At 58.8% G+C, this 20,364-nt stretch overlaps 5 protein-coding genes across 5 annotated transcripts; 2 read left to right on the top strand and 3 right to left on the bottom strand.

Moving 5' to 3' along the window:
- Positions 1 to 749: 749 nt before the first annotated feature.
- THITE_118259 (uncharacterized protein) lies at positions 750 to 2,644 on the bottom strand (the record flags this gene model as incomplete). The annotated part of the gene is made up of 6 exons (XM_003653580.1): positions 750 to 1,174; positions 1,243 to 1,505; positions 1,565 to 1,889; positions 1,964 to 2,038; positions 2,119 to 2,191; positions 2,285 to 2,644. The coding sequence occupies 6 exons, from the start codon at positions 2,642 to 2,644 to the stop codon at positions 750 to 752; spliced, it is 1,521 nt and encodes a 506-aa protein (XP_003653628.1).
- Positions 2,645 to 5,579: 2,935 nt separating this feature from the next.
- On the bottom strand, positions 5,580 to 8,617 carry THITE_2116191 (uncharacterized protein). The gene is made up of 3 exons (XM_003653579.1): positions 7,742 to 8,617; positions 5,864 to 7,600; positions 5,580 to 5,806 (listed from the first exon to the last, which is right to left on the bottom strand). Exons 1-3 carry the CDS (start codon positions 8,498 to 8,500, stop codon positions 5,741 to 5,743), a joined length of 2,562 nt encoding a protein of 853 aa, XP_003653627.1. The 5' UTR covers positions 8,501 to 8,617; the 3' UTR covers positions 5,580 to 5,740.
- Position 8,618: 1 nt separating this feature from the next.
- Positions 8,619 to 9,166, top strand: THITE_2116189 (uncharacterized protein). The gene has a single exon (XM_003653578.1). The coding sequence runs from the start codon at positions 8,951 to 8,953 to the stop codon at positions 9,125 to 9,127; it is 177 nt and encodes a 58-aa protein (XP_003653626.1). The 5' UTR covers positions 8,619 to 8,950; the 3' UTR covers positions 9,128 to 9,166.
- A 2,069-nt stretch (positions 9,167 to 11,235) lies between these two features.
- Positions 11,236 to 13,574, bottom strand: THITE_2116187 (uncharacterized protein). Its single transcript, XM_003653577.1, has 2 exons — positions 12,785 to 13,574; positions 11,236 to 12,700 (listed from the first exon to the last, which is right to left on the bottom strand). Exons 1-2 carry the CDS (start codon positions 13,094 to 13,096, stop codon positions 11,633 to 11,635), a joined length of 1,380 nt encoding a protein of 459 aa, XP_003653625.1. The 5' UTR covers positions 13,097 to 13,574; the 3' UTR covers positions 11,236 to 11,632.
- Positions 13,575 to 14,286: 712 nt separating this feature from the next.
- Positions 14,287 to 20,031, top strand: THITE_66017 (uncharacterized protein; the record flags this gene model as incomplete). The annotated part of the gene is made up of 2 exons (XM_003653576.1): positions 14,287 to 15,150; positions 15,622 to 20,031. The coding sequence occupies exons 1-2, from the start codon at positions 14,311 to 14,313 to the stop codon at positions 20,029 to 20,031; spliced, it is 5,250 nt and encodes a 1,749-aa protein (XP_003653624.1). The 5' UTR covers positions 14,287 to 14,310.
- Between the last annotated feature and the right edge of the window lie 333 nt (positions 20,032 to 20,364).

Here is a 20,364-nt window from a genome sequence, read left to right as displayed (position 1 = left end):
GAACAACCTGGAATTAATTGGGGCGGGTAAATCCAATTGATTTCTCCCATGGCTCCTGGAATTGTGTCCAGCTTGCGCTTGCCAACGGCCACCCTCCAATTCGGGAGGAAATGATCCAAGCTGGGATGGGTGGGTGTTCCCTGGCCGCGGTTTTTTGACGGAAGGGAAGATGCGGTCCGCTGCGTCCTGGGATGGATCTCTGCCGGTCGCCGAAATGCCTGCGCAAGGTTGGCTCCGTGAGAGGTGGCCGTCTGCAAAATTTTCCGTTTAATGTGAATGCAGGTGAAATTAACTCTCGGGCAATGCGGGGGAAAGCAGGGGCACCAAAAATAGAAACAGCGGCCCGCAGTGCTGGAAGTCACCTTCTCCTTGATCCTCTGCCGACTTGCAAACTCGGTCCGTGTAGGGACACTGCATGGAAGTACCTGCCTTACATGCTGGACCAACCTGGAATTGTTCCGGTTGGACTTTGAATGAATCAAACAACTCGGCGGAAAACCAGTGGCAAAACCGTGGCGACGCACCGCCACATACATATCATCCGTTCATTCAGCTCAGGCGATCCGGTAACTAGGTATTCCAAGCGCAATCTGGGAACGATACAAAGCCGCAGGACAAAATATTCAGAGGCCGTAACGCTACCCTAGTCTGCTAGAGATAGGGATGTGGATGGGCTGAAAACTGGAACCAAAGTACTACCGTCTGTTTGTGACTCCTCCCTTGCATTGCCTTGATGGGACCGAGCAGGCTCAAATGGCGATCTCGGGCTCTCGGCGACGATACTCCAGCTTGGTGGCACGGTCTGTGAGGAGAGTAAAGGCGTAATACCGGACCTCGGGCACGGGGGCGCCCTCGGCCAGCCTCCAGTCGTACTTCATCAGGAGATGGATCAAGATGATCTTGGCCTCGTTCGAGGCAAAGAAGCGGCCTGGGCAGGCGTGCTGGCCGTGCCCGAACCCGAGGTGCTCTGGGCTGGTGCTGACCAGCTGCGCCACGTGCTCCTGGCCCTGGGTCTCGCGCATGCGCAGGAAGCGCCGCCCGTCCCACTCGCGCGGCTTGTCGTACACCTCCGGATCCCACATGTGCTGTGCGGAAACGGCGATGGTGTCGCCCCGCGGAATGAAGGTGCCGTCCGAAAGCTGGACATTGTCGGTGGCAACCCGGCGCATCAGGACTTTACCCGAAGTATTCAAGTTAGACACCGTTGAATGTGTAAAGACAAGAAAGGGATAAAAACCGTACTGATACTGGTCGGCTTCAAGCGCAAGCTTTCCTTGATGACGCTGTCGAGCAGCTTCATGTTGTATAGGGAGTTCTTGTTCCACCCGCCGGCGCGAAGCACCTGGGAGATCTCCTGTCGCAACTCGCCGAAGATCTCGGGGTTCTTGCACAGGTCTGTCATAACCTGGGTGACCAGCTCCGTCGTGGTGTGGATGGCAGCGAAGGACAGCATGAGTTGAGCGGCGGCCGGGTCGTATGGCCGTCCATGAGCCTCGCGCTCAAACCTGCCCGTGTTTCATTATCAGCGGAGATGAAGGCGTAGGAGACTAGCAAACGGGCATACCACTCGATCGCGTCCTCGAACTGGACCTTTTCCCCGAGGCTCTTCTGCAAGCGCCGCTTCTCGAGCACGCCGTTGATGATCCGGCGGGCCTCCCGGACGTGGTGTCGAGCACGGCTGCATGAGGGCAGGAACCAGTGCACCAAGTATCTTAGCGGAGCGGGCCACAGTCGCAGATCTTCGGCCGCCTTTAAGCCATCCACCGTGTATTCGCGGGTCACCCGAAGCCAGTCCGGGTCTCGGCAAACCTCCTCGCCGAGGAACACGCGGGAGGAGACACGGGCAACAAGACGGAGGAGCATCTCCCGCGGCACCACCGGGCTCCATGCTGTAAACATTACCGCGTTAACTTAGCAGCTCGTTGGGGGCAGCTCGTTTGTGGGGCTTCCAACGCTTCCCTACCTTCGTTATCAGCTGCCGGGAGCAGTTCGTCCACAGCCAAAGCGGTTTCCTGGGAGAGCGGCTCGGTCACCTTGTCTTCGAGGAAGGTCAAAACATGTTAGCCCGAGTAAAAGAAAGACGCAGAACGCTTCCCTCGCCAGCCGGTCGTCGCTTACTCAGATGCTTGGTAAGGTCTTTCATGATAACATCCTGGACGATGTGCGAATCTCGGCCGCCCTCTCGGAAGCCCTCGAAGCCGGGGAGATAAGCATGGAAACTCTTTTGAATGTGGCATTAGCGGCCCAGATTGCGCCCGGTGATTATCAGGCAAGATCACGTTACCTGGGTAATCCAGCGTGCGAAGCTGAGGCGCGGGTCATTCCGTATCTCGTTGGCCAGACGGTGCGGCAGCACTGTCACCTCGCCTATGTCACCAATGACTCGGGCCGGCTGGTCGGGGTGGGCAGAGAACCAGCTCTCCAGCATCGGCCGCGAGTTCACGACGAAGTGCTTCTTGACGCGCGTGTCTGTGAACTCGAATGCCTTCCTGGGGTTGAGATGAGGCATCACGGTTCTCGTCACCAACTTGGACACCCGGAGGCAGAGCAGGAAAACCAAAGCAAAGGCGCCGGCCAGGTACGAGACCGGGACCGGCAGGCCCTCAAAAGGGGCAGCGCCGAGGAGGGAGCTTGCTCCAGCCATGGCTACGTGAGAAATGGTACTGGTGATGAAGGTAAGACATGAGTTGGTGAACAGAACCCAGTGCTGGCGGGCGAACCTGCCTTTGTATATAGATGAGTCAAGGCATATAGATGAGTCGAAGACACCTTCGAACGTACGGACGTCCATCTCTCCATCATGGCCCATCGCCTCCGCTTCCAGGCGGCTGCGATACAACCATGGTGTCGCCTCAGAGGGGTGTCCTTGCAGAGAGAGTGAACGTCGATTGGATCATATCAGTCACCTGGCCCGGGCCGAGTTGCTCCACTGCTACCGGACCACCCCGTTGCCGGTCGCAAGACCATCCGGCTGCATAACATTGCCGATCGCGCACAAAAACCAGAAATGCATTGCACAACTCTGGATTTGTGCACTTAGTCCGGCAGTTATGTATAGCGGGAACTGTCGTTCACAGATAAAAGGGGAACATAAACATAAGCACTTACTGTGTACAGTAAGTATACCATGAGCACCACAATTACGTGGGAGCATAGTGTATGCACAGAATATTCACGATCTCTACGCTTGTCATGTGCGATATGTATAGTCGTGCAAGCTAGGTTCATGCCTTCGTGGCCATGCTCACCGAATTAGCACCTGAAACTTCGAGAGACATACCCAGGGCAAGGTGGACAACACGGCTGTGAGGGGTCCAATACTCGACAGCAGCCTGACTGAGATCCAGATAAGAAACTAGATGGGCTCGGTAGATCAAGCTGTACTTCTATCCAGAGAAGACTCCAGCGATGGGAGGCGAGTAACTTGATCCAGCCATCCAGACCTGCAGAAACGTTTTTGGTCATGAGCTGCCGGTCTCTGTAACCGATTAGTGAGGGACATGAACACGTATTTTCCGCGGCTTGCGCAAGAATTCTTTGCAAGCGGCACATCTCTCTCGTCTAACTGATCAGGAGGGGGGGTTGCATATGATGTGTTCCGAATTAGGATGAACTGAGCCCAACCTCGGGCGCTTCATCCCGAGTAGACCCACCTGGCAACGCCGCTGTTGTGTTCTGAGCGGATTGGTCCGCCATCCAGCTTCAGCGGAACGCATTGTGTTGCGGATGCCGAATCCCCTCTCACATTCGGTCCCCCCCCCCCGTCGCCGCTCCTCAACGATAGCTATTCCTGAAGCCGTACTCTGCTTTAAAAGTACGTCCGTAGTCGGACTGGCGAGAGGTTTAAGAGCAACTCTAGTGCTGTGTCTGGCGTTTTGTCTGGCGTTTTGACAACCGCTTCGTGAGCTTGGACCATGAAGGTAGGACACGTAAATAGCCATTTGTGAGCTCGATCCAACGGACCGCATCGGAGGTCGCTTTGAGCAGGCTGTCGATTGAGGTGTCAGGCAAATTTTGGAATCACCAAGATGGTCGCGAGTTCTTAAACTGGAATATCCCAACAGGCTGCGGCGGGGGGAGGAGGGGAAGGGAGCGGAGGGAAGAGAACTGTCTTGGATCGCCGCAGCGGGTCCTATCATGGCGGAAGAGTAACCAAGGCCTCGACTTCTGGGCGGTCGAGTGATAGTCAAAAGGATTCAACCTGCGTCCTGATCAAGCAGTCGGAGGTAGTTGAGTTTGGAAACCTGAATGATCCGGATCACATCCGTCTTCGAACTACAGACGACAACAAATTGCCTCGCTCAACAATAGGAATGCTACCATTGAACAGGCGTAAAGATTGAACCATAAAGGGGCCGTCACTATTCCGTACCATATGATCCTATAGAGCCAGAGCAATTCTATAGCTATACCATATTCTTAGGTTGGTACACTGTAGCCTATGTAAAGGCTCTCCCACAACGCCAGTGGAGCCAAGCCTCCTTGGATTTACCCAACCGTGGGAATGGCATCTGCCAGCCCGAGCCGGACTAAAATGTCCCGAGAGAGCCGGCTAAGCAGGATCGAAACAACTGACATATCATCGCAAGTCATCAGGATTTAGCAGCGCCTGGGCCAAGCGGCAGAGGCGTCTCGATGAGAATCGAAGCGGGACCGTAGAAGGGGCTTCAATGCTCTTAGACGGGGCTTCAGTGCTCTTAGAGGGGGCTTCAATGAACGTGCGCTCGAAATCGGGCCCAGTCGACTGAGCAACGGGGGGCTGAAGGAACTGTCCTGACCAGCGTACCGCTCGGGGATGGACACTGCCGGCCGCATAGTCTTGTCAAGACCCGGTTGAGGTGAGACTTCGCCGAGTTACAGCAGTTTGGTGCTCTCGGGGTGGTGAGAGCATTTGAAATTTACCTTATAAATTGAGCTTTTGGCGTTTGTAGCTACCTACATAGCATTACTGTGGTTCGCCAGTTTGACGAAACATGACAAGGCGAGGAGTCATTAGCTTGAAAAGAGATTGGTCTGTTCAAAGCACAACACCGGTGATAACCACCTCCGGTATCACGGTAGAGCATGAACAAGGAGTCCGAGCGTGGTATCGCATTCACTGAGCCCGATGGCGCGGAGCAAGACCGATGTCCTTTCTGTGGTTCCTCCGACTACCTCTGGTACTGCCGCTGTCCGAGCCCGCGGGCAACCCGAAAGTGGTGGCTTAGGTAGACCCACGACACCCAAGGAAGGGTGGTCTCGATTCCCGGATTAGAGCTCGCTCTCGACACAGTGATGGACGGTCGAGGCAGGGTTGCATCCTTCCAGACATTCCAAAGTTTCTCGCATCTCCTTTCCAAACGCTGAGATACCATCCAGGGAGTGCATTGCTAAGTCTCCTTTTACCGATCTCCTTTGAACTCGAGTTCGGGAGCTGATCGTGCGGCACACTCGGAACAGTCTATTCCAGTCCGCTGAGTTAACGGAAGAGTTACATAGCGAATCTAAGAAACGGCATTGCTTGCCTTATGATGACTTTGAGCAATGCTGGCAAATTGAGGAGCACTCACAGTCGTGAGAGCATTCTAGCTCCGAGTGGGCTTCCACTGGAAGGAGGCCGTATTTGAGACTCGAGGAAGAGAGCGCATGGGGCGCATGGCTGGGTGGGTGGTCGACCGGTCGAAATCCTTCCGCGAGGAGCCGCTCGTTACGGCGCCTCAGGCGGCTGTCAGGAGGAAACAGCCGGACCGGCGTGGCGGGGTCAGGTGCCAAGAAAGAAGTCGGCGTCGTGAATGTTGAAGATGGAGTTGAACCCGCGGGGTTGTGTCTGTGCGAACTCAGCCAGCCCGCCCGAGGCCGGAGCAAAGTCAGGATCCCTCCTTACCGCCTCATCTGGTCCCCATTCACCACCTGCTTCAGGCGGACTTCCGTGGGATATACTGACCCTTCCGCCGTTGGTTGCCGTACCGGCCGACGCCAGGGAGGGGTCACGGCCAGCGGCGTCCTTCAGCAGGAGCAAGCAGTGGTTCAACTCTTCCGCCACCGAATTCATGACCTGACGTTCCACTTCTGCGTCCGAGGCGCCTCGCTGGATCGCTTGGGCCTGGCATAGCAGGGCACAGAATAACAGGTAAGCTTTCACATTGGTTTCTCCACACCGGATGCGCCGCTCAGCCCAGCCGATAGAGTACCTGACGGCTTCAAGCAGTTCTTGTCGCGGAGCGGCACCGCTCCCGATGCCCATGCCAACGGGATTGTTGATGTCCGCTTCGCTGCCGCGAGCGGGCCGATCATGTGGCTGGTCGATGCTGATGCTATGGCGGAAGGACCGGTCTTCTTGGACTTGCCACAAGAGCTCGAGACAAATCGTGAGGACAGCTAGAGTCGGGACCGATCGGAACGCACCGTACCCGCATGTGGAGAGTCTGGTGAAGTCGTCGGATTGACTTGCTGTCCCAGAGTCGCCGGCGGGTGACCCTGTGGCAATGGCCCTGTACAGCTTGAGGGAGGTCTCGACACACATCTTCCGAGCAAAGTAGTAAGCGGGGTTGTTGTGCGCTGACCACAGCCACGGGTGGTTCAGCGCCAAGAAGAAGCGATGCACCATGTGCTCTGCCAGCCGGAGCTGGAACAACGAGAGGCGTTTAGGAAGAATGCCTGCAGGATCGTAGAAAGGCTGAAAGGTGGCGGAAAGCGTCCGGCATGCATTTGTCAACTCGTTGTTCCACTTCAGGGTTTCCTCGAACGTGCCGAGTGAGTTAAAGTGGTTGACGTACTGGGCGATGGCCAGCCGTACGGGAACCGAGCGAAGAAGTGCGAGCTGGACGGTGGTCTCCGTAAAGGCGTTCGGAGGCCGGGGTATGGAGGGGAACTTGGCATTTTCGGCAAGCTGGTCATCATCGTAATTTGAGGGCGGCCGGGTGTCGAAGTCGGACAGGCCCAGGAGAGGGGGGGCGCCGGAGTCCAAGCTCGACTGCACCACAATCTCGAGAACGGTGGCCCACAGTCGCCGTCTCATTTCCGCGTTGAACGCGGACATGGTGGGGACGTTGTCCGGATCGCGGTGTAAACCCAGGTGCATAGCGGTTCGCAGCAGAGAGCCGGCACTGATCCAGGCCAAGTCTCCTCCAACGCCGCAAGTCTCCCTGGCCAGATGGAGCAGGCACAAAATTTGGAGACCGGCGAAGTTGAACCGCGACTTCATGGAAGACAAAGAGGAGACGAGCCAAACTTGAGCTTCGTGTATCCACTGAGCAGCCGAACGGCGGAGAGCCGGTCCGCCGTCCTCAAAGCACGTGCCGATGGCCATGCAGAGTTGGAACTGTACCACAAAAGCCGAGTCGGTGGCGCCGGGCTGTTCCCAGTATTTCCGGTAGCCTTGCCAGAAGGTGGGCCGGTGAAGGATCCTGTAGACGCACTCAAAGGTCCTGAAGTAGGCGTCGACTAGCCGCAGGGCAGTCTCTTGGGGCGGTATGGCGCTGCCGAGCTGAAGGGAGACAGAGGCGGGAGTACCTCTGGCCAGCACGGTTTTGCCTAGTTCCCTGCACTTGTGCAAAACGAAGTGGACGTCGGAGCTCTTGTCCGATTCGATGCGCTGGGCGACGTCGACGACGAGAGGAAACTGTCGGACAGTCAGCCCGACAGGTTCGAGGCGTGGCCGCACAGCCAGTGAGGCGCGATCGAGTTTTCACCGTAGGTAGGTATACACGAATGACGACGCTGACGGAGCGATGCAGCACTTGGGAAGGACGAAGCGACGTACGAGTTTGTCTCCATTCATCACAGAGCTAGCTCCCGAGAGCCGCCGGGGAAAGGGCCCATGGTCTGGGGATAATGCTGTATGCGCCGAGCGCGACAACGGCGAGCTGTACTCCGGGCGCTTGAGCGCATCGGCAAGCTGTTGCTCCAATTGCCTAACGCGCTCGGCGAGCGCGGTCGTGCTGCCGAGGGCTCCTGCGGTCCCTGTGCCCGAGTCGACGTGGTGCGCCCGCGGCAGCGAATGTGGGCTCGTGACCGGCAGGGGCTCCGGGGGCGCAGCGCCGGAACCGGGCCGGGCAGGGTCCGAAGTTGGGGGCGGGGCCGGCCCTGCCGCGTCCCGGAAGGCGAAAGCGGAGCCGGCAGCCAGTCGGTCCTCGGCTGCGGTCGGAGAGAGTTCGGGGTGGCCCACGGCCGGGGCTGGGGACAGCCTCCATAGGCGCGGCTTCGGACGGCGCGCCTCCTCATAGGTGCAATTGACGATCTTGGACTTCAGGCAACTGGCACACGGTTCGTTGCGGTCGCAGCGGATCTTGCGCGTCCTGCACTGGATGCACGAGAGCGCGGGCCGGTTGCGCCGCCTGGGCTCGGCGACCTTGACGGTGCCAGGACTCCCGGCGGGCGAAGGCGCGGGTGGCGCTGTGGCTGGAGCTGAAGCCGGAGCTGGTGCCGGAGCTTGACAGGAAGCTGGGGCTGGAGCTGGGGCTGGAGCTGGAGCTGGAGCTGGAGCTGCAGCTGCAGCTGCTGGCGCAGCGTCCGTGGCCATGTCCACGTCCATGTCCGCAGCCGGGTTCGGCAGGACTCGATGTCCCGCCAGAGCTCCCGGAAGGGCGAGCGCGAACACAAGGGTGATGACGGGTGTGTGGGAGGGAGAATCGGCTCGGTGGTGGGTGGCGGGTGGTGGGAGGTGCGGGAGACACAATCGGCAGCAGCCCAAGCAACAGAATGAGGCAGGCAGGCAAAAGACAAACTAGAACGCAATGGGCAAAACCGCACCGGCAAGGTTAACAGTATTCTGTAAGCGAAAGGGGGTGGTGGTAGAGAAGGTCCGGACGGATACGGGATGCGGGAAGGGGGAAAAAAAAAAAAAAAAAGGCTGCGCCGGGCCGCTGGACGGTTCCCCGAGCTCCTGTGTAGTTATCGAGTCAAGCGCAGCGATCCCCCGACGCTCCCCTTTTGGCTGTCCCGGGCAGACGGGAGCATCACGAGAGCGAAAATGCTGCTCCAACCCGCATCCACTTCCAGTTCCGCGGCTTTTCGTCCAGTGCTGGAGCCAGTGGGCTGCTCGGGCGTCTTTCAGAGACCCACGAAGGATATTGTCGTTAGATCGGCATCTCGGGCGGAATGCGGGGGCTGGGAAGCTAATCACCGACACTTGCCTCTTCTGGGCTAACGTCGGACAGAGAATTCCGGGTATTGGTTGGAGTTCTTGTTCGTGGGGAAGGTGCAAGTCGGGACCAAGAATTAACCCAGAACTTGCCGAGGAGGGCAGTTCTTCGATAAATGGGCAACCTCCCCGATGGTTTGTTGGTCTTTCCTTTCCGCCTTGCCTCTCATGCATCCAATGCTTCCAACAGGTCGGCATGTCAGCAGGGGTTAAAGTCGGCCCGCACGAGCCAGGGTTCCCTGCTGAGGCTGCTTGCCACACATGTACTGTACTGGAGTGTAGTGTACAGTACACTCCGCTTGTTCGGGAGGTAGGTATTCCGTCCGGGATACGCCTTCGTCTCTGGCTCATTGCTTCTGCCCAAAAAGCGAAGCACAAGCCCAAGCCGCGGCAACTCCCGTCAATTCGCTTTCGCGACCCCAACGGCAGCTCCCAGAGTTCAGCGCCAAGTCCCACTAACGTGAGCGACAGTGGGTCCATTATCTCCGCGGCCGGTGCGTGGTGATGGTGATGCCCGAGTTCTGATCTCCGAATCCCACGCGTGTGTGGGGCAACTGCACGGATTAAAACCTCCTTGCGCACCATCCTTTAGGATTATCTGTTCCGAAATCACCAACGCAGGCGGCTTAGCATCGTAGCACCTCGAAGGTGCTCGACAATGTACGGTTCCGTATCTCCGTATATAAGGTACCTGACCTATGTGCTGTGCAGTTCATCTCAAGTTGTCGGTTGAGCGGGCGGCCGGGACGATAACGCTATTTTCCCCAAAGAGGGAATGTGGAAGCTCGGCTACCCGCCGCGTCCTCGACTGTGCGAGTCGCGGCGGGCTTGGGGGGTGATCCGAGTAGTGTATGGATTACGGATAACTACTGGAGCCCTGGCTGCCTTACGCAACGTGTGACACGAACACCGCCATGGACGCCGACACCAGCGAACCCGAGCAGCACGAACAAGCGAACGGCAGCAGCAACAACAACCGCGACAACAGGTGCCCGTTCCAGGCCCGATGCTTCAGGCGAAGCGGTTTATGAGTTATCATCTGTCGCCACACACTTTGCAGTATGTAGTTAGAAGTACATACACTACGCTATACTATATTCATCCCTTGTCACCCGTGAATTTGTCACATCTGAGGTTCGCCGACACGAAAACCGCGCCGGGGCGTTGCCAGCCTGCCGGGATTTTCGGAGATAAAACAGGAGATTCCCACTGCGCGGTGTTCCACAGCGACTTCCCCACCCGAGTCCGGACCGCCCGCTCCAGACAATCCAGTTCGTTCGCTCGTTCGTTGTGTTCTCTCGCTCGTGTACGGGAAGCCCGGATTTGTCGCCCTGCGGCTGTTCTTCACAAACCGCTCACTGCGGAGTGTTGTTATTTGTTGCTTCGTATCGGAAAGCTCGTTGACTTTAATGATGTTATTACCTCAAGTACCTTAGGTAAGGTAGGTAAGGTAGCCATCCGTATTTTACACTACTGCGCACCATCTTGCGCACCGCAATTGGTGTCGGTCAGACGACCGTCAACGCCAACGCCTCGCCTCCGAGACACGCCGAGCTGCCCCCCAATGCCCGGCCCACAGCCCACAGAACGCCCGACCTACCCGCACACACAAAAAACGTTCCCGGACAAACTTCCTGACTCGGTTTCTCCGGGACACGGCACAGTATGTCTTTGTGTGTGTGCGCCGGTGGCTGACACAAACAAGCGCAGTGCAACAAACACAGGCGTCCTCCGGCGTCGCACCGCGCCGAACTGCCCTTCTTCTGGCACATGCATGCCAGTCCGGCGCAAGAAGAGGAATTGCACTCTTCTGCTTGTTGTCTGTTCCACATCGCCGATAAGGCCATGTGCAAGCCGGTTATACGTGGTGTTGCGTAGAGCTGTAGATGAGGAGGGGTTGAACATGATGAGGGCCTTCTCGATGCCCACTGCCAAGGCTCAAAACAACAAACTGTATACGGAGAGATCCAGGACTTGACCGGAGCCGGCGCTCTACGGCCGAGTTTGTCTACGAGGGCAAACGCAATCATGGTGAGCGGCAGCCCTGTCTCGGCGACTAGACCCACTCGTCGAGCTCAGCTCGAGCTCAAGCTTCATGAGACCTTGCCCAGAACAATGGCCAGGAGAGGACGCCGGGAGACGGTGGCCGAAACTCCGTTGCTCGATTAAACAACCCTGAACGTGATTACTATGAGGTGAGGTCAATGTACATTTAAATAAATAACAAGACAAAAGGTGTCGTCTTGCGCTCGAGCTTTCATCACGCAGGGGATGGGTATTGGTTGCCAACTTGACGTCCGGCCAGGCCAGAATGAATGAGCCTCGGTGCCTGGCGAACCCATGGCGGCCAGGGAGGAGAAACCAGTCTTTCGAGTCCCCGCTCCCAATCTACGCCAAATCCTCCAGTCCTTCTATAGTGCTTTGGCTGGCTAATTCCGGATCCCTTAATGCACCTCCGAACCCGTACCTCGTACAGCGTCTTCCACCAATGCCCGGCATCGGGGGAGAGCTTCAAAGAAGCAGCTCCAGTGGGTTCTCAACGACCTTCTTGAGCTCCCGCATCCACTCAGCACCGACGGCACCGTCGACAACCTTGTGGTCAAAGCTGGCGGTGACCACGATCTGGTCATCCCACGCAACGCCCTCGGTGCCGTCCTCGTTCTCGACGGGGACGGCAACCTTCTTGGTGCTGCCCACAGCCAAGATCGCCGCCTGGGGCGGGTTGATGACGGCGGAGAAGCGTTCAACGGCCGGGTTCATGCCCATGTTGGAGATGCTGATGGTGCCGCCCTGGTACTCCTCCGGCTTAAGCTTGTTGTCGCGGGCCTTCTTGGCGAGCTCCTTGACGGCCGACGAAATGCTCTCGAGGCCCTTGCCCTCGACGCCCTTGACGATGGGAGTGATCAGGCCGTTCGGGGTGGCCACGGCAACGGAGACGTCGACCGTGTTGAACTGACGGATGACGCCATCACGCCACGAGCTGTTGACGGCAGGAACCTTCTTGCAGGCCACGGCCACGGCCTTGATCAGGAAGTCGTTGATCGACAGCTTGTACCTGCCCTCGGCCGAGCTGTTCAGGGCCTGGCGCAGCTTGAGGAGCTTGGACACCGACAGGGAGGACGAGACGTAGTAGTGGGGGTTCTCGGCGACGGACTCCTTGAGGCGCGAAGCGATCGTCTTGCGCATGTTGCTGAGTGGAATGTCCTCATACAGGGCACCCGAGACCGCTGCAGCACCGGCAGCGGGGGCGGCCGACGCCTTCTTGACATCCTCCTCGGTGATCTTGCCGCCGGGGCCGGTGCCCTTGAGGCCCTTCAAGGACACGCCCTTCTCGATGGCCAGCCGCTTGGCAGCGGCGGAAATATTGGGCTCACGGTCGAGAGCAGTCTCGAGCCTGCCGCCAAAGCCGGCGTCTTCGGGCTCGGGGGCAGGGGTCGGCGCCGGGGCGGGGGCAGACTCAGACTTGGGCTTCTCCTCCTTCGGGGGCGCCGGGGCGGCAGCATCGCCGCCAGCGTCCTCGAGAGAGAAGCTTTCAAACGCGCTGACATCGGTTCCTTCCTCGACCAGGACGGCAATTGGCTGGAAGTGCGCACTTGGGTTAGCGGTCGGGCGTCAAGGGGGCTCGGGCAGATGGCATAGCGGCAGAAATCTGCGCAAGCTTACATTGCCGACCGCGACGTCCTTCTCGCCGGTCTCCTTCAGGATCTTGGCGAGCACACCCTCTTCTTGAAACTCAAAGTCCATCTGGGCCTTGTCCGTCTCGATCTCCACAAGCACCTCGCCGGGTGAGATGGAGTCGCCGGGCTTCTTCTGCCACGCGCCGATATTTCCCGACGTCATTGTCGGCGAAAGCGCCGGCATTTTGACGATGGTGTGCGGCGGATACGAAGCGTACCATCTTGTTAGGCTGGGGATCGCGACGCGCGCAAGTCTGGCGTGCTGGAGGGCTTGCCTCCGGATCACAGGGACGAGCATTTCGAGATGTGGAAAAGGAAGGCCGGAACCGGTTGAAAACGCGCGAAAAAGAAGACGAAGTGCCCCAATACGTGAACAACGAACTTGGAACGAATCCTAACGGTATGCTCGCAACGGCGAAGAACCAATTGCCAAGGAGCGGATGGGTTTGACGGCGAGCGCGTCGAAAACTGGCCAAAAAGCCGGGGATCGGAGGGCGTCGGTGATGGTGTTGCAGGTTGGGGACCAGTTTTTTTACGTTGGGAAGCTCTAAGCTTCCGTTCCCAAAAACTGGGTGGACCAGGGAGGGACGGCGCGCAAGCCAATCAAGGTCGGGAATGGGCTGCGTGGGCCGCTGCACCCGACCAGCAGCGAAGCCACAGCTGAGGATCCCGGAGATGCTGAGAAGCAAGAGTGGACATGCGGCTAGTGCGGAGTTCGTGATAAATGGTAAAGTGCATCCGTTGAGGCACATTGCAAGCAAGTTGTGAGTTCTAACAGATACGATGCATTTTTAAATGCGGATGTATCGTATACGACATCTGGTGCTTGACAACAAGAGCCGGATGCTTAGCCACAGTTGGACCGAGAAAACGTTAGTGCAGTAAAGCGTGGCCGGGATGCCAAGCCGTCCCTGCGCCGGTGACAGGGATGCGGGAACTTGCGACGGGGTTTCCACTCACTATTGAATCAGGAAGCTGGCGCGAATGGGGCCCTGAGGACGCAGTGCTGACCAGCTGGCGGCGCCGCGTCAGTGCTGCGCGAGCCTCTAACGAGAGTTAGGGGCCAGGTTCCACAGTTAGTGAGGCTTGCTGTCATCTTCAACGACCACCTCTCTCGGAAACGAAAGGAAAGCACCACTTTTGGGATTCGATCGCGCCGAGCTGGAGGGAAGCCGGCCTCGATTCCTCCAACAGTGCCATTCATCGCGCCCTGCATTGCACCCCCACCGCGGCCAGTTGCTCCAGCGCAAGCCAACCAGCGAAGAGCGAGGCCCTGAGGCCGAACCCGAGTTCCGAGTTCTGGGTTGCGACGACAGACAAAAAAAGGATCTGGGTTAACAAAGGCTCGTAGCACCATTACCGTGCAGGCAAGAGCAGCAAGCCGATCAAGACCAGCCAGCGACCGCATCTGCGCCCAATCCCGCCCGGAATCCCTCCACATGCGCTAGCCCGGGCTCCCGCGGATGGCCATCTGCCCCTAGCCCGTAGCCCCGAGATCAACGCCGGCGCGCCATGAGCTCGCTCAAATTCGTGGTGTCCTCGCTGGACATCATCGCCGCGCAGGCCGGCCGCAACAAGCAGCTGGCCGAGCTGGCCGAGAAAGCCCTCGCCGCGATCAAGGAGAACGACCAGCAGCTGCCCGACCCGGAGGTCGTCTTCGCCCCGCTGCAGCTGGCCACCAAGTCCGGCACCATCCCGCTCACCACCACCGCCCTCGACTGCATCGGCAAGCTCATCTCGTACTCGTACTTCTCCGCGCCCTCGTCGTCCGCAACCCAAGATGGCACCGAGCAAACGCCCCTCATCGAGCGGGCCATCGACACGATATGCGACTGCTTTCAGGGGGAGACGACGCTAGTCGAGATCCAGCTGCAGATCGTCAAGTCGCTTCTCGCCGCCGTCCTCAACGACAAGATCATTGTCCATGGCGCGGGGCTGTTGAAGGCGGTGCGCCAGGTGTACAACATCTTCCTTCTGTCCCGGAGCACGGCGAATCAACAAGTGGCTCAGGGCACCCTCACGCAGATGGTCGGTACTGTGTTCGAGAGGGTGAAGACGCGATTGCACATGAAGGAGGCACGGGCGAACTTGGGCAGGTTAAAGGCAAGCAGGAGCAGCCTGGCGGTGGATCGCTCCGATGATCAGGATTCTCAGGCTGGCAAAGTCGACGGCGAAGACGCCACGGTCGAGACCGTCTCAGATGCCACTCCTTCCGAGTCCGTTGACAAGGCAGGTGGCGGCAAGCTTACGCTGAAAGATCTAGAGCACCGGAAGAGTTTTGACGACTCTCACATGGGCGATGGGCCCACGATGGTGAGCCAGGTGAAACCCATGAAGAAGGCCTCGAGGTCGGTGTCGGAGCAGAGCCTCCAGGAAAGCCCCCAGGACGAGACCCCAGAGTCGTTGGACGCCGAGGACGAGGCCTACATACGGGATGCGTACCTCGTCTTCCGCTCGTTCTGCAATCTGTCGACCAAGATCTTGCCACCAGACCAGCTATACGACCTCCGAGGGCAACCCATGCGCTCGAAGCTCATCTCGCTGCATCTCATTCACACCCTGCTCAACAACCATATCACCGTCTTCACCTCACCACTCTGCACGATCAGGAACACCAAGAATAATGAGCCCACGAACTTTCTGCAGGCCATCAAGTACTATCTCTGTCTGAGTATCACCCGCAACGGAGCAAGCTCGGTCGACAGGGTCTTCGACATTTGCTGCGAGATTTTCTGGTTGATGCTCAAGTACATGAGGTCATCCTTCAAGGTCGGTAGTGGATTCGCCCTTTCTTAGGCGTGCGGGAGCTGACTGCAGGTGCAGAACGAGATCGAAGTCTTTTTGAACGAGATCTACCTCGCCCTTCTGGCCCGAAGAAACGCCCCCCTGTCACAGAAGCTCACGTTTGTGGGAATCCTCAAGAGGTTATGCGAGGATCCACGCGCCCTGGTCGAGCTATACCTCAACTATGATTGCAATCAGAACGTCGACAACATTTTCCAGACGATAGTGGAAGATCTGTCCAGGTTTGCGACGGCCTCAGTACCTATCACCCCGACCCAGGAGCAGCAGTATGAAGAGAGCCGCTCCAAATCCGCGACTGCCGGCGAGTGGCAGATCAAAAGCGTCTTGCCACCGCCGCTTTCGGTTGCGCTGATTGCCACAAACCACGAAGCAGACACCGAGTTACCCAAGGAGTACGTCATGAAACGGACGGCTCTTGACTCCCTGGTGGAGACGTTGAGATCGCTAGTCCACTGGTCGCAACCGGGGCGACCGGAGCTCAACGGTGCCTCCGGTGATGTGCAGAGGAGGACGTCGAGCGACGATCTCGGCGACTCGATTGACCCGTCGATGAGCGAGACGGCATCGCGGATGGAGGTGCCGATAGCACCGGCCACCCCGGTCATCGACGACGACCCCGATCAGCTGGAAAAGGAAAAGGCGAGAAAGACGGCCATGACGAACGCGATCAAAGTCTTCAACTTCAAGCCGAAGCACGGCATCAAGCTCCTCATCAAGGAAGGCTTTATCCCGAGCGACAAGCCTGAAGACATCGCTCGGTTCCTCTTGCGCGAAGAACGGCTGGACAAGGCGCAGATCGGCGAGTATCTCGGCGAGGGCGACCAAAAGAACGTTGACATCATGCACGCCTTCGTCGACATGATGGACTTCAGCAAGAAGCGCTTCGTCGATGCCCTTCGGGAGTTTCTCCAGGCTTTCCGTCTGCCGGGCGAGGCCCAAAAAATCGATCGCTTCATGCTCAAGTTTGCCCATCGCTATGTGACCGGCAACCCCAATGCGTTCGCCAACGCCGACACGCCCTACGTGCTGGCCTATTCGGTCATCATGCTGAATACAGATCTGCACAGCAGCAAGGTCGTGAAGCGAATGTCCAAGGCTGAGTTCATCAAGAACAACCGTGGCATCAACGACAACGCCGATCTCCCAGACGAATACCTCATCGGCATCTATGACGATATTGCGAGCAACGAGATCGTGCTGAAGAGCGAACGGGAGGCAGCCGCAGCCGCGGGCACGCTCCCTGCGCAGTCAACAGGCCTTGCGGGGCTCGGGCAGGCCTTCTCCAACGTTGGTCGCGACCTGCAAAGAGAGGCGTACGTCCAGCAGTCAGAGGAGATTTCGCTGCGGTCGGAGCAACTGTTCCGGGACCTGTACCGCAGCCAACGCAAGAGCGCCACAAAAGGGGGTGTCAAGTTCATCTCGGCCACCTCGTTCAAGCACGTCGGCCCCATGTTTGACGCAACCTGGATGTCCTTCTTCTCGACGCTGTCCAGCCTGGTCCAAAAGACGCATAACCTCGACGTCAACAAGCTCTGCCTGGAGGGTATGAAGCTGGCAACCAAGATTGCCTGCTTGTTTGACCTCTCCACCCCGCGCGAAGCCTTCATCTCCATGCTGAAGAACACGGCGAACCTCAACAACCCCCGCGAGATGCAGGCCAAGAACGTGGAGGCATTGAAGGTGCTTCTGGACCTCGCTCAAACGGAAGGCAACTACCTGAAGGAGTCGTGGAAGGACGTGCTTCTCTGCATCAGCCAGCTAGATCGGCTCCAACTGATATCGGGAGGCGTCGACGAAAGCGCTGTTCCAGATGTGTCGAGAGCTCGGTTTGTGCCACCACCGCGGACCGAAACGGGCGAATCACGCAAGTCGACTTCTTCAGCCAGGAGGACCAGACCCCGGGCCCACACGGGGCCGCAAGGCGTCTCCCTCGAAATTGCCCTGGAAAGCAGGTCTGACGAGGTCATCAAGAGCGTCGACAGGATATTCACCAATACCGCCAACCTGTCGAGGGACGCCATCATCCACTTTGCCCGCGCCTTGACGGAGGTCAGCTGGGACGAGATCAAGGTGTCGGGCTCGAACGACTCCCCCCGCACATACAGCCTCCAGAAGATCGTGGAGATCAGCTACTACAATATGACGCGTGTCCGATTCGAATGGAGCCACATCTGGGATGTGCTCGGGGAGCACTTCAACCGAGTGGGCTGCCACGCCAACACGGCCATCGTCTTCTTTGCCCTGGATTCGCTACGCCAGCTCTCCATGCGGTTCATGGAGATCGAGGAGCTGGCGGGGTTCAAGTTCCAGAAGGACTTCCTCAAGCCCTTTGAGCATGTCATGTCCAACTCAAGCAACGTGACCGTCAAAGACATGGTCCTTCGCTGCCTCATCCAAATGATCCAGGCACGAGGAGAGAACATCCGGTCCGGCTGGCGGACCATGTTTGGCGTCTTCACGGTCGCGGCGAGGGAACCCTACGAGAGCATTGTCAACCTGGCCTATGAGAACGTCACGCAGGTCTACAAGACCCGGTTCGGCGTCGTCATCTCCCAGGGCGCCTTCACCGACCTCATCGTCTGCCTCACCGAGTTCTCCAAGAACATGAGGTTCCAGAAGAAGAGCCTGCAGGCCATGGAGACACTGAAGTCCGTCATACCGACCATGCTGAAGACTCCCGAATGCCCGCTCTCGCAGCACAAGCCGACGGCGACAACTGCCAGTGGGTCGGAATCGCACTCCAAGAAGGCGGCGGTACAACAGACCCGCACGTCCGTGGAGGAAGGCTTCTGGTTCCCGGTCCTCTTCGCCTTCCACGACGTGCTCATGACGGGCGAGGATCTCGAGGTGCGGTCGAATGCGCTGAACTACTTTTTCGAGACGCTCCTGCGGTACGGCGGCGATTTCCCCCCGGAGTTCTGGGACATCCTCTGGCGGCAGCAGCTGTACCCCATCTTCATGGTCCTTCGCTCGCGGCCCGAAATGACCAACGCGCTCAACCACGAGGAGCTCTCCGTCTGGCTGTCCACCACCATGATCCAAGCGCTGCGCAACATGATCACCCTCTTCACCCACTACTTCGACGCTCTCGAGTACATGCTGGACAGGTTTCTCGAGCTCCTCGCGCTCTGCATCTGCCAGGAGAACGACACGATTGCCCGGATAGGGAGCAACTGCCTGCAGCAGCTGATCCTCCAGAACGTGACGAAGTTCACTGCCGAGCACTGGGCGAAGATCGTCGGCGCGTTCTGCGAGTTGTTCGAGAGGACGACGGCCTATCAGCTGTTCTCGGCCACGACCATCAACTCGACCGCATCGCTCTCGCCTCCGCCTAGCGGACTCGAACTCGGCGGCCCCCTCAGCCCGACCTCGGCGACGGCGCCCGTGGACGGGAAGTCACTGAAGATCAACGGCGTCGAGACCAACGGACAGACGCCCGGGGCCGAGCCGGCCAACGGCGACGCAGACGGCAACGGCACGGCGGCGGCCGCCGCTGACGCTTCCGCGCCTGCAGCCACGCCGCAACCGCAGCAGGGCCCGGCGCAGCAGTTGGAGGAGTTCAAGCCCAACAACCCGCTCCAGCAACAGCCGGTCGTGGTCACGGCGGCCCGCCGGCGGTTCTTCAACCGCATCATCTCGCGCTGCGTGCTACAGCTGCTCATGATCGAGACGGTCAACGAGCTCTTCAGTAACGACGCCGTGTACGCGCAGATCCCGTCGGCCGAGCTGCTGCGGCTCATGGCGCTCCTCAAGAAATCCTTCCTCTTCGCCAAGCGCTTCAACGCCGACAAGGACCTGCGCATGCGCCTCTGGCGCGAGGGGTTCATGAAGCAGCCGCCGAACCTGCTCAAGCAGGAGTCGGGCAGCGCGGCGACGTACGTGGCCATCCTGTTCCGCATGTTCGGCGACACGGCGCCGGACCGCCGCGGCAGCCGCGCCGACGTCGAGGCCGCCCTCGTGCCCCTGTGCCGCGACATCATCCGCGGCTACACCGCGCTCGACGACGAGAGCCAGCACCGCAACATCGTCGCCTGGCGGCCCGTCGTCGTCGACGTCCTCGAGGGCTACGCCGCCTTCCCCCGCGACGCCTTCGCCGCCCACATCCGCAGCTTCTACCCCCTCGTCGTCGAGCTGCTCGGCAAGGACCTCGGGCAGGACCTGCGCGCCGCGCTGTTGCTCGTGCTGAGAAGGGTCGGGGAGGTGGGGCTGGGGATTGAGGGGATGGGCAGCGGCGGCGCTGCTGCTGCTGCTGCTGCCGGTGCCGCTGCTGCCAGTAGTGGGCAAGGGAATGGGAATGGGGCGGCGGCCGCGGCGGCGGACAGCGAGAGGAGGAGCAGCGTGCTGTCTGTGCCATCGGGTCCACGCCACACGCCGAGCATGGACAGCCTGAACGATGATCCCTCAAGGCAGGTCATGGGCAAGGCCTGAGGGGCGTGCCGGCTGTGCCAACCTGGAAAGTTTGAAGGGGAGGAAGGAGAGGGTTCGTTTCATCAGAGGGAGGGAAGCACGGGGTTTGTTTCTTGATGGCGAAGCTTCACAGTATATTGCGCATTCAGTAGACTTTGGATTGCGGTTTTAGAAGGCGAAAAGCTCGCGGCTACAAGCGGGTCATGTATTGTAAACTTCTCATTATTGAATTATTGTTCTTTCCAATGCTTGCCTGCTACATGCCTCTTGATGCTATTGTATGTTCCCATTATTACTCTTGCTTCCCCTGCCACTGCGGGTCCCCCCTGTATGGTGCACTTGGAGGGAGACTGG

This window comes from Thermothielavioides terrestris, chromosome 2, assembly GCF_000226115.1.
Source record: "Thermothielavioides terrestris NRRL 8126 chromosome 2, complete sequence".
Lineage (NCBI taxonomy): Eukaryota > Fungi > Ascomycota > Sordariomycetes > Sordariales > Chaetomiaceae > Thermothielavioides > Thermothielavioides terrestris.
This window is presented reverse-complemented; position numbering and strand designations above follow the sequence as displayed.

Coding starts and splice junctions, on each gene's coding strand:
- THITE_2116191 (XM_003653579.1), bottom strand. CDS start 8,500: ATGGCCACGGACGCTGCGCCAGCAGCTGCAGCTGCAGCTCCAGCTCCA. Junction 7,601..7,741: donor TGATGAATGGAGACAAACTC/GTACGTCGCTTC, acceptor ACTGTCCGACAG/TTTCCTCTCGTCGTCGACGT. Junction 5,807..5,863: donor AATGGGGACCAGATGAGGCG/GTAAGGAGGGAT, acceptor GAGTTCGCACAG/ACACAACCCCGCGGGTTCAA.
- THITE_2116189 (XM_003653578.1), top strand. CDS start 8,951: ATGCTGCTCCAACCCGCATCCACTTCCAGTTCCGCGGCTTTTCGTCCA.
- THITE_2116187 (XM_003653577.1), bottom strand. CDS start 13,096: ATGCTCGTCCCTGTGATCCGGAGGCAAGCCCTCCAGCACGCCAGACTT. Junction 12,701..12,784: donor AGGACGTCGCGGTCGGCAAT/GTAAGCTTGCGC, acceptor GCGCACTTCCAG/CCAATTGCCGTCCTGGTCGA.